This window comes from Caloenas nicobarica, chromosome 4 (assembly GCF_036013445.1).
Source record: "Caloenas nicobarica isolate bCalNic1 chromosome 4, bCalNic1.hap1, whole genome shotgun sequence".
NCBI lineage: Eukaryota > Metazoa > Chordata > Aves > Columbiformes > Columbidae > Caloenas > Caloenas nicobarica.
Window position 1 is genome coordinate 6,693,039 of NC_088248.1, and position 12,709 is coordinate 6,705,747.

The 12,709-nt window shown below is 36.2% G+C and overlaps 1 protein-coding gene across 2 annotated transcripts in view; it reads left to right on the forward strand.

Moving 5' to 3' along the window:
* The window catches only part of GSTCD (glutathione S-transferase C-terminal domain containing), a 55,346-nt gene that overhangs the window by 4,090 nt on the left and 38,547 nt on the right, over nt 1-12,709 (forward strand). For both annotated transcript variants that reach the window (XR_010606117.1, XM_065633941.1), the window contains exons 2-5: nt 2,257-2,688; nt 4,479-4,937; nt 10,617-10,871; nt 11,607-11,700. Coding sequence is in view for 1 of the 2 variants with exons in the window: in XM_065633941.1 (XP_065490013.1) it covers nt 2,278-2,688; nt 4,479-4,937; nt 10,617-10,871; nt 11,607-11,700 (1,219 nt within the window). In the remaining variant the exon portion in view is untranslated. The remainder of the gene's footprint in view (nt 1-2,256; nt 2,689-4,478; nt 4,938-10,616; nt 10,872-11,606; nt 11,701-12,709) is intronic.

Sequence of the window (12,709 nt, forward strand, 5' to 3'; positions counted from 1 at the left end):
GAATACAGAGCAGATGAATAACCAAGTCGTCATTATTTTCAATCAGTTACTGTCTGTGGGACTGACTGACACCTGCTATCTATTACTCATTGCTACTGGGTAGAAATAGTTTTGTTCAACAGATTGGAGGGGAATTCACATTGATGGTGTTCACTCTTTCATCTACCAGTTTTCATGGCAGGATATATTTGTAATTTTAATCAGTAGCCTGATTAAGTAGTACCTCTATTTGGGCATTTTTCAAGTATTTATTTTTTATTTTAGTCTAATGATTTATTATCCTCTGTGGGGGAACAGTGCTTCAGAGCTGCTGCTCTGGATGAAAATGGACAAGGGCTGGTGTACCTTTTGAGAGTACCAATGTGGTGAAAAGGTTAATGTCTTACTTGTGCAGTCCTGAGTGATAGATTTGGAATAATTTGTAAGAACAGGTGTTTAACAGATGGAAGCTACAGATTAATATACTTTGGAGACAGAAACCTCTTCAGAATTTACCTAAATATTTAGCAGTTCTATACAGCATGATAATGAGCAAAAAAGCTGATTATGTCCAGTAAGGTCAACCAGAAGAAAAATTCAGTGGTGAAGTGATTTTTAAGGTGAATGTGTATGTCTGAGTAGCTAGAGTGGCTAGGAAAAGATGGTTCCCATGGAAAATAAAAACAACCCAAATGCGTATGAAGGTACTATTTAATATTGAAAGAAGTACTATAGTTAATACTAGTAACTACGGATTTGGGAGGTAAGACTAACTCTTGACTAATCTCCTCAGTGGTATCTTTGCTATATAACTTTTCCACAGAGCTGTACTTATGGTATTGAATCTGTCTCAACTTATATGATGTCAAGATTTATTAAAAAAAATAGCTTTTAGGAAAGTAGGTACTTCATTATTTATATGGCAGGTGTCTTGATTAAAGAGAAACAACAGTACTATTACGTTCAGCCACTGTTGTTCTCAAAGTCATGCAATGGTTTAAAAATATTTCATTATAACAAACATTGTTATGATCTTTAGTGTCAGGTGGACTTGATTTTATTCTTCTATTGCCTCTTTTTAGACAATTGATTTGCCCCAGTGATGGATGATATAAAATAGTAAATCCGATATACACATCTACAATTAAAAAAAATCAATAATCTAGATCTATCAAATGAAAACCTTTTTTGCTTTTTAAATAATTACATCATATTTGTGTAACTGTACAGCGAGCTTATTAATCTAGACAGTTATTTGAAAGACTGCTGTTTTAATGTCACTTGTGTTTAGTGTATATATATATATATGTATGTATGTACATAAAAAACCATACTGGCCTTTCTTAGCAACATTCAGTTTTCTTTCTCTTATTATAATAAAGTTTTCTACTATAATGAGTGTTTTAAGAGTGCCATCTAGTGTCTAAAGCTTTTCGATATGACTTGTGATTTATAGGTTAATGGTCGATTTTTCTGAGTGATGAAGCAGAAAAATTATTGCATCATTGTTTTATCTTTTAAATAGGAAAAATGTAATTTTCAACCAAGTATGAGGAAAATGAATATAAGCTTTTAATATAATGAGAAGGTGTTAATTTCAGCTATACTACTGTTGTATTTAACAGCTTTAAAGAAGTTGTGTTTGAAGGTGTTCGTGTAGCGTTCTTGAAGTGAATGTTTTTTGTTTTTTGTTTTTTGTTTTTTTTCTACTTACATGTCTTCTTGACCTTCAGTTAGTATCTTGTCAGAGTCTAGATTAATTTTTAATATGGAAAACAGTATTATTTCCCATGGCCTAAATACCCTAATGTATGCCTTGTAACAGTTACAGAAAGACAAATGTGTGCATTAGGAAACTTACTGTTGTAGATACATGCTCAGGAACTTGTTTTTTCAATAATACATGGTTAATGTTGTAGGAGATTGATTTTAAAAAAAAAAGCTGTGCTATAAAGTGTTGATACACTAAAAAAACTAACAGGAAATATATTCTTTTGGTTTTGTATGTTTTGTTTAATGCGAGAAACATGCTAAAATTTAAAAAAAAAAAAAGTACACTGATAATTTCCCTGTCAGTGATTTGTATGTGAAAAAATAATGTATATATGGAACTATTCTTTTCTGGCCTGCTCTCCAATTATTCAGACAGGATGTCTTTAATAGTGTCTTATGTTAAAATCAGTTTTATCAGATAGTAGAGGGAGTGCTATTTCAAACCTTTTTTTATTGTAAATTCTGTATTCTTTTATGAATGTTGTGTTCCGATTTCTATTTCAGGAACGTCAGTTCAGGAGGAAGATGAAAGATAGTGCCACTGAAGAACATTTATATTTGGATTTTTCTCATCAGTACAGAGATAGTATCTTCCCTCTTCATACATCTATTTCACTGTTTTTGCTATCCTACTGCGACTGCAAATTATTCAAAATTTTCTTAGTGCCAACTGGTGAAGATGCAGATGATCAGCTTGTGACAAAAAACTTCCTTGGCGATCTGGAGGTCTGTTTAATCTCCAGACATCAGCTTCCAGTGGTTGTACAGAGCTGCTGTTTACCTGCTGTCGTTGTGAAAGATGGCAAGTTCTGCCGAGCTGGGCTTTCTGTTGTCTTAAGGCATATAATACAGAAAACATATGAGGCAGATCCATCTAAAAAGGATGTTTTGGAACTCTTAGGCTTTAAGAAGACCTGTTTAAAAGCCTGTGCTGAAGTGAGTACATCTCTTTCTCTTAGATACATTAATAGGGCTTTTAATAAGCATTAAATACTCTGAAGTAGACTTTTAATATTGATGTAAACTAAGTTATTTTGGTAAGAAACTTAATTTGCTTAGAAAATGAAATTTTGTCAATGAAGGAGTATCAGTATTTTGACATAAACATGAAAAATAATTCTTTTTAAAGATACTACTTTTTGGCAGCACGAAAAGAATCTTACTATTAAAAAAATAGGTCAGTTCTTTGTTTCATGTCTAGCAGTGTAGTTTCAATGAGTTATCAGGTACAGTTCTTGGAGTTTAAAGTAAACTAAGGAGTACCTAATGGCTGCCTGGAGAACCTGTGTGTGCCCCATGCCTGGAAATGTTCCAGGCCAGGCTGGATGGGGCTTTGAGCAACCTGGTCTAGTGGAGGGTGCCCTGCCCATGGCAGGGGGTTGGAACTAGATGATCTTTAAAATCCTTTACAACCCAAACCATTCTGTGATTTCAAGAGCACTGGATACTGTTAGCCTTCATCACTGCCAGGGTACACTGCTGGCTTATGTTTAGCTTATGCACACCAGGATGTCCAGGGTCTTTTTAGCAGAGCTGCTACCTGGCCAGGTAGTCAGTCCCTAGACTGTGCCATTACTGGAGTTTAGTCCAGCCTAGGTGCAGGATGTTTTATTGAGTTACATGTCAGTTCTTGTCAACCTGTTCTCTAGCCCATGCAGGTCCCTCTGAATGGCAGCTCTTTCTTGGAGTTTGTTAACTGCTCTGCTCAACTCACTGACATCCTTGGTGTGAGTGGATTCCATGTCCCAGCCTGGGTCATTGGTAAATTAAATAGGATAAGCCTCAGCATAGACACCTAAAGAGCTCCACTTCTAACTGACCTTCAGGTAGAGTGTGAGCTGTTAACCATTACTACCATTTGAGTTTATTTCAACCCATTTATCACATAGCAGTTTACTTATCTGGCAGCTCATCCATCTAGACTTGGCTCCCTCACTGCTCTCAGGAGGTTGAACTCCACTGTTTTGTCATCACTACATCCATGGCTGCCGTTGATTACTGTACCTCCAACCTGGGTCATCCCTGTTGCTGAGTAGCAGATCTGGGGAAGCATATCCCTTTATTAGACCATGGAGTACTAGCATCAAGAAGTTGTCCCTGACATTGTCCAGGAACCTCTGGTTCTAATTTCTTCTTGGAACATCTGGAAAACTTGATTCTGTATTTCAGATAGCTGCAAAATGAGTAAACTGAATAAGAAAATACAAGAGTTTAAAAAATTTAAAATCTTTAAGTACAGACAGTAAGAAAAAGAGGAGAAGGATAAGAACATGAAAAAGATGAGTAATTTTTTTTAGGGTGCTGTTCGGTTAGACTAAAGTTTGTCTGTGTTGCATGCTAAAATAACACTAATAATGCATTTCTGTAAAATAAATGTGCTCAAAATCTGTTTGGTATATTCTGGTTTTATTACCAGCACTTGGTAGAGATCACATACATAAATTGATCACAGCTTTGCTTCTTATGAGGTACTCAGCCACCCTAATCTTATGCCAATAATAAGGAATAAAAATATACTATACTGGATAACTGTTCATTCTGTTATATATGTAAGACTTAGCTTCCTAATTCTGCTATTGCAAAGCTCATACAGAATATCTGAGCTTCCAAAATTACTGGAGAATGTATTTAAAGCTGGAATTTCTTCACTTAAAGTGGACAGAATGGTACCCTGGATTTTGTTTCTCTTTCCATAGAGACATTAATTATATAAATTTATCTGACAGGTTAGCCAGTGGACCAGACTTTGTGAGATCAGCATACCTCTGGCTGTTGAAGGATTTTTGGCGGCATCTCCTGAGCACTGTCAGACTGTTCCTCCTGACATTTTACTGCTTGAAAGGAAGCTTGGAGAACCTGTCCGAGTACATAATGATGACAAAATTCGAAGGCAAAAACTTCAACAGCAGAAGGCAGGTGCCAAGGCTGCGGTGCCTTTACTTGGTAAAGAAGCAGCAACAGAGGAAGGAAAAACAGTGGAAATGAATGAACTCCCAAGTTTGGAACTGAGCATCGCTTTCTCCAAGCTCCTTGTCCAGGAAGTATCGGATGCGGTCAACAGGGAGGCACCGCACATCAGGAGAACAAAAACCTCCGACCTTCCACTTTTGGACCACATTTTTGCAGAAGGGCTTTATTTTACCTTGGCAGATATAGTGCTGTTGCCATGCATCCATCATTTCTTGGTAAGATGACAAGTTCTTCAAATATTAAGTAGTGTATATGTATTTTTTTTAAGAACTGTAAAGTTGTAAGATATGTTAATTTAGAATACAGGGTGTTCCAAAGATAGACCCAATTTCAAAGCAGCATACAGGATGTTTCAAAAAGATGGACCCAATTTGAAGTGACTATCTCTCTGCAACCATGAACCACCCATGAATGAAACTCCTACCACTTGAAAGGGTAGGGCACAGAGTTTCAAATTATTACTGCTAGATGCTACATTAAACCGTTTTTAAATTTTTGTGTAATTGTAACATGTTGCCATCGTGAAATACACTGCTTTGAAATTGCGTCCATCTTTTTGAAACACCCTGTGTATTGTGATGTTAGCAATGTGAACTTAAACTGAAATGGAATATTTGTTTTTGTACATACAAAAACAGGGATTGGTGAGATCACCCAAATTACTTTTAAACGCATAGCATATAAATAGTAAATACTGTTAACTGTTAAAACATTACGCTGAAATATTTTTGGTACCAAATTGCCCAGGAAATTCCTTCATGAAAATACTTAAAATGGACACTTAAAGGGCATCCTAATATGCATAAATCAAAAGTAGGTAAGCATGAACCTATTTTAATTTTGGTTTTATTGTACTGGAGGGCAAGGCAAAATGAATTCCTACCTAGTTTGTTGCACTTTTACTACATGGATATTATCTTGATTGGAATTCTTTTCAGGAAAGACTTTAAACTTTATGTGACTTTATCTGGACATGGACAGATATGCCTAAAAGAAAACAAGTACCTTCTAAGAAAGTAAGAATGCCTTTTAGGGAGGCAGTGAATAGAGAGAGGTTCAAGGACTACGGTGGCTTCTTAGAGATGTAAATACTTGACTTTCCTTACACATACTAGACCTGAAGAGGTACTTGGTTATTGACTAGGGAGAGTTCCAAAAGCTCATTTGTTTATGCTACTGCTGTATAATTTCTTGAGGTTGTCTTGAGAATGTTTTTTTGTTTGCAAATATTTCTCTTTAAAGTACGGTGCGCTATGATTTCCAATGTGCTTATTTCTCCTCATAATAGGTTAATTGTTCTTAACCTTTGCTGTTGTTTTCTTCTAGTTCCTAGAATGAATATGCTTCGGGAGGAAACATTCCTGTGAAGCTAACCTGGCTTTTTATCAAAATAAGCCAGTTTAGTTGCATATATGTAGATAAAGATCTGTGCCTCAGACAGCATAACACCTACATATCAGCAAATCTTTTATTCTTCTGTGCAGTTTTGTTTTTCCAAATCTTAGTCTATATTCTTCTTCAAGCAAGGACTGATTGCTGTGACCTTGCTTAGAAATGAGGTGGTGTGTCCAGGGAACCAGCTGCTTTGGGATGTGCTTCAGTCCCTGAAACTTCAATAATCTGTAGTTTTGTCATTCATAGTCTTGTTTCTACTAAACTGTTTTCCACAGTTTGTGGAAGGTCCTTTGTTTACTGCAGTGAAAGAAGTTCCTTGGAAAAGGTTACCTTGCTCGAAGCTCTTGGAGTTAAGTTTATAACTGAAAAGTTATGATTAAGTTATGATTCTCCTTGCAGTCCTATGAGATTGGCTTTTTTTTTTTTGGTAATAGAATCTGTGTTAACTGGATGGTTCAATAAAATACTGATAGAAAGCCCACACTTTCCTTTAGGGGAACTGAGTGGTTTCCTATCAGATTGTGCAAGTATTTTAGAAATGCCGAGAGTGTGGTCTATTCAAAGATGCCTTTGTCTGTCTTCTCCTTTGCAGTCAACCTAGCATATTCCTGATCCTGGACAAACACCAATGGGCTGTTTTCAATTGTCTTAATCCTTGTTTTTTTCAAGAGGTTTTCTCAGCATGATGAGGAAAATACGATGTATGCTAGCAAAGTAATACTGACACTGTATATAGTGGGTATAAGCAAATTTCATTTTGAGTGTAGGACTGTTTTGCATCTTGTGATGTGTTTAGAGATCGCAAAGATCTCCCAGTCCGTATATGGAGGAATTTGAAACCTTCCAAGAGTTTTACCTGGATAAAACAGCTGGCAGTCAGGGCACCACATGGAATTTGTAGAAACGGGGAAAAAATCTTTGCTTCCCAACACAGAATGTCATTATAAAAACACTGTCGCAAGTGGCAAAACTGATTTTAGCAGTTCCTGTGCTCCAGGGTTCTGTTTGCCAGGCTATTGGTTGTGTCAACTTGACTGTAATTTGAATCAGTAAAATATTCATATCTCTGTACCTTTAGACCGATGATCTGTTAAAAGCCCATTTCACCCCTATTGTAAGGGAGAGCCTTATTTACTTGGACATTGGATCTTTTGTGGTGAACCTCTCACTGTGTACAAAATTTATCTGGGCCTGAGAAGGAGATTCCATGTGTGTGTGTCTTGGTTGCTTTTTATAGCACTTCTCTAGTAACTGCCAGTGTCTTGCAGATTCTGTTGTACAAATGTCTTAACACTGGGATTAGGAAAGGATATCAAAATATTTTTTGAGCCTAATAGAGCCATGCAATTTGATTTTTATTTACTTTTTTCTTTTAACCTTCCCCAGGCCACTCTTTTCTCCCTCTACCTTTTTCTCACCTCTGGAAAGAGGTAGGGCTTAGTTGTGCAAGTGACTTGAGCTCAGCTTCAAAACCAATTTTCTGGTGGAAAAGCTTCTGTGGCAAGACTGTGTGAGAGTCTTGCTCAGCACAATCTGTGTACTTAGTTTTATGAGGATGTATACACAGAAAAGAATTAAGGAAATTTCAACTGTGCCTTTATTTCCCATGACAGTAAAATGATATCATTTTGTCGACTACCGGTATTCTTGCAGTTACTCTATGAGATTGATGGCTAAGCTGGTGTCAGAAGAACTCCGACTGAAGTTGGTATTTGCGTTTCAAGTTTGCAAGTTGGTTTGCCAAAATTGCCTTATGGTGTTTGAAAACAAATGGAATTCCCGGAGAAGATGCTGTCAGTCAGATTCAGAGAAACAATCTGTAAAATCAAGATAACTACCAGCGAACATTAATGTGTGGCAAATGTCTAATTTATCACTTCTTTAACCAAGATTAACATCCTCAGTGGATTTCTGTATGATGATAGCAGTATAGGAGTCCAGAAGTAGGTTTATATGGCTACCTTTGAATTAGGATGATGAGTTATTTTACAGTAATGCTTATTAATTCATCTCTGCTTTGGTGTTTGTTTGATGTTGTGGTTTTTGTTTTGGTTGGTTGTTTGTTTGTTTGTTTTGCAAATTAAATAACTGAGGATTGACAGCAACTTCTGTATGGATACCAAGCAAAAGCAGTAACACAAAATGCTTTCCTACTTTTTAAAAACCTTTAATGTATTTCAGGCGTCTTTATTTTTTCAAGGCCTTTTTAAATAAGAACATAACTTTTTACAGTAATGTTGGATTTACTGGTGCTAGGCATGAGAAGATTCTTGGATCAGATGCTTAATTGATTTTAGCAATCCAGTTGAAATGGTTCTGTTAGATGTACTGTGAGCAGCTGAGAATGCTGTATTTATTTGCTTTTCATGTGTGACCCTTGAGCCCTGGTGATCTGCAGCTTATGAACTATATATTGGGTAATACATAGCTCACACCAAGGATTATCCTAGAAAACTGGCATTCAGTTTCATTTTTGCCTAAATCATAAGACCTCTGCGATAATGTTGCCGTATTTCTGTTCTCTGGTTGATCTCTCTTAATAATTACAATCAAAATTGAGTAACTAGCATCTTAAAGTTTCTTGCGTGAAGTCGGTTGAAACTGCTGTTGTGGATGGAAGTGCCGGAGTTTAATTCTGTGTTAAAATGTTATTTATCATTTACATAACTGGACTTCCTGCATTGTGTTTAAAATAATCATTATAGTTACACTTCCACTTTGCTTTAAGAGTGTGAATAATAATGAAGTCTTCAATGGTTATGTGTCTGGAAAGTATCATACAATAAATATGAGGAGACCTGACAAGCTGATTGTAATTATAATTACCAAAAGTAAGATAATGAAGCTGAAGAGTTGTTTTTCATTACCTCATTCCATTTCTGTTATCTTTCTGAGGTTAGCTTAGTTATGCTTTCTATTAGTTGTAACTATTTAAAATTAATAGAAGAATAACAAAAGCTTCGTTCTCCATCTGGGAGGAACCACTATTCACTTTTTAAAATACAATTTAGAACACTTGTTAGCAAGTGTAACAGTGCCTCTTAGAATTGCTTTCCAAAAGACTTCTTCCTTAACTGAATTAATGTATTTCTGCCTGTGTTACTATTAGGATGTTGAATTAGATACTAAAATTACACAGTTGATCCTCCTTTTGCTCCTTTAGCTATTACTAATTATTTGGGATTAGCCTAAGAACATTATAAACACAAGAAATGCTTGAAATTTTGTGTCATTTCAAGCGTTCTTTACCAATTTCTGTTTGCACACTGAGGACAGATATGTGGAGGAGCACTGCTTTTGCATGGCCTCTTCTGCCGTTTCCTGTAATCACGATTTTTAATTTTCTGCTTAAAGCAGGCACGGCATCACAGAATGCTCAAGGTTGGAGTAGTTGAGGTTGGAGGGCACCTCTGGAGATCATCTTGTCTAACTCTCCTGCTCAGAGCAGGGTCAGCCAGAGCCAGTTGCCCAGGGTCGTGTCCGGTCAGATTTTGAGTATCTCTAAGGATGGAGATTTTGCAGCCTCTCCTGTAAGAGGATGATCTTCACTGTTCTAAAACATTTGGGAACCTGAACAAAAATTACTTAAGTTCAGCAAATGCATGCTTTTTAAAATTAGCTGGTCTCCATGTGAAAATGTGTTTGGGGCTTTTTTTTTTTTTTTTTTTAATATGTGCATCATATTCTTACTTTAAGAATTTATATTTTTTTTTAACACTTGAAATTCTAATTTCTATTAAAGGACAGTTCATCTCACCATACTTAATTCGGAAAAGAAAAATACTAATTACTATTTTCATATAAAAATATGAAGTTAAGATAGTAACAAAGTTTGAATAAATACATGATTTTTAAAAAAAGTTTTGGATTCAGTGCTAGTAAAAAAAAAGTGACAGATGTAGTGCAAAGACTTCAATAAAGACCAGGGAGAACGTATGCTTGTGCCTGTTTTGCTGTTACTACATAGTCAAAGGTATTTCAGACTTGCAGTTGACAGCAAAACAGCTGTCAGTGGATGAGCTTTTAAGGGCAGCAGGGTGCCTCTGGAAAAGAAGAGCATTCAGGTACCATAATGTCTTGCTTAGAGTTCAGCATTCATTGCAAATTACTGTTTGGGTGGGGGATTTTTGTGTTGCCTTTTTTTTTTTTTTTTTTTTCCTTTTGTGCTTACCAACCAAAATGAGTCATCCTCTTGTTAGGAAATATCAGATGATTCAGAATATTACTTCAATTGTGTTTTCCTGTTACTGACTGAAATAATGGTTAAAATTGGTCATGTAAACCTTTTTATCCTATTAAGCAAACAGGAATTGCAGATAAAGTCTAAATGGCCAACTGGCAATTCCCCCGCAGGCCTGAGCCAGCTTTTTGTGTTAGCCTCATGCTATGAGTGACCATTCTCAGCATGGAGCCGAGCTCATTTCTGTAGTTCATGCCTTCTTCTGGCTTGCAGGAAGAAATTTACAGTAGCGAGTAACCTTTCCAATTTATTTTTCTAGGTTTCCAGCAAAAACCAAGGCAAAAATCTAGTAAATTTGCCTTTGATATCCAGTTGGTATCAAAGAGTTCAGGAAGTACCTGGAGTAAAGAAAGCTGCTGGCAAATGCAATATGGAGCTTCTCCAGCTTCCAGGGTTGACGTTTGCCCCAGAGGAACAGCTACAAGAATTCTCTTCAGTTCCTGATGAATTAGAAGAGGAGAATGAAGATAGCCATTTTACAGGTGGTCCAAGGCCAACTATGACTAAGTTAATGGTAATTAAACTTTTTAATGAGATAGTAATAATATTCTGCTTGATTTGGAATAGATGAAATTTATTAGAATTGCAGAAGCTAAGTCTGATGGCCTTGAACAATTTAATACCTTTGACTGTTTCCTCTCCGGTATGCCTTGACTTAGAAGTTATTTTACTTTTTTGTTCTATTGTATTTGATTGATTCAAGAATTGAGTGAAGATAGGACTGCTGGAAGCCCTATCAATAATTCTGGATAATCAAAGTAACTTTTTGTTTGAATTGCAATATTGTATTCCTCTTTTGAAGATATTTATATAAAAGATGTCAAGAACCGTTGCTTTTATGTTTGGCTTCATTACTGTTTCTGTGTGTTGTTGTGGTTGTGGTTTGGTTGTTTTTATTTCTCTGCTTGATTAGAGCTTTGAACATCTGGGAACCCTCATGAGTTTTATTAAATAAAACTCTCCATCATGTTCCATAACTCTTAATATTTTTTGATTAGCAGCTGACATCATTCTATGAATGAATTTTATGAGTTTCCTAAAGAAAATTAACAGGGCTTTCTTGTGAAAATGAGAGAAATACACAATTTGCATCCCATAAAATGTAGAGTCAACTGCCTGTTTCAATTAGACTGAAAGTGTTGTGCACAGTTTGATCTGATGCTGTTAAATTCAGTGGGAATTTCACTACCAACTTCAGTGGGGAAAGCATCAGGGCCTTATTTTCTCTTTCCCCCTCCCTTTCACATAGGAAAATGGTGTTGAAGCAAAGTTTTCTCCTCATCCATGTCCCAGCTGGACCCTAGATTGGACCAGTCTACCATCTGCAGTCAATCCTGGAGAAGGTAAGAGTTTTTATGCATGTGTGTATGTATTTAACAGTACCTTTGTCTGGTGTAGTTACTTAACACTTTCATAGGAAAATAGGTCACTTTAAAATGTATTTTTCAGAGCTCTCTAAAACAGGTAAGCAGTTTTAAGTCTGTTTTAAAATTCAGTCTGTTTGGGATGCATGGTGAGATGACTTCCCTCAGCTCATCAACAGCTGATGACTGAACTGGGAATAAAAGCTTGGTCTTGATTCCTGAACCATTTTTTCCCCACCGTTTCCTACTTTCCTGAACTTTTTTTCATATCTAGAACAGTAAATTCTGACTACATGATGTTAATATGATTGGCATGAATGTTGTACATGGACTGTGTCTCCCAAAGCAGCAGCACCTGATTTTATTCTGATGAAAATAACATTCATTAGCAAAGTTTGATAGCTACATATGAGTGAGTCTTCCCTTTTGTGGCAGAGTTCTTTGCCCTGTAGGGGTGGTTTGCTTTGTTGGATTGCAGGGCAGTCTGTTTCCTAGTGGCTATAGTTCTACAAAGAAAAAACTGATTTATCGCAATGTTTGTTGTTTTCATCGGTCTTGCGAATATTGAATACCTCTTCTACCACACAGTTTCCTCTAAAAGGTCTTATACATACTGCCTGACAGTAAGAAGTTAGTGAACAGTAACTCCTTTCTACAGGGAAGAAAAAAGTTTGTGTTATTTTTGTGTAAATAAGATAACTTAGATACTGGGGTCAGTCTAGCTTCAGTGGCATAGAACTTCTGATTTAAAGAATACAGAAATATACATGCAACATACAGATGCTCTTCAACGACCAGTATGTGAAATTCCTCACAGAATATGTTAGGAATCACTGAAGAGCTGTAGGCACTTACAGAAAATACTTTTTTTGTTTTAATATCTGTGTGAATACATGCATGTATTCCCATCTACTATGTACAGGCAATGAAAATACTATCAAATTTGAAGTTGGTTTCGGCTGGTTTGGATCTGTGTGTAGTTCACAAA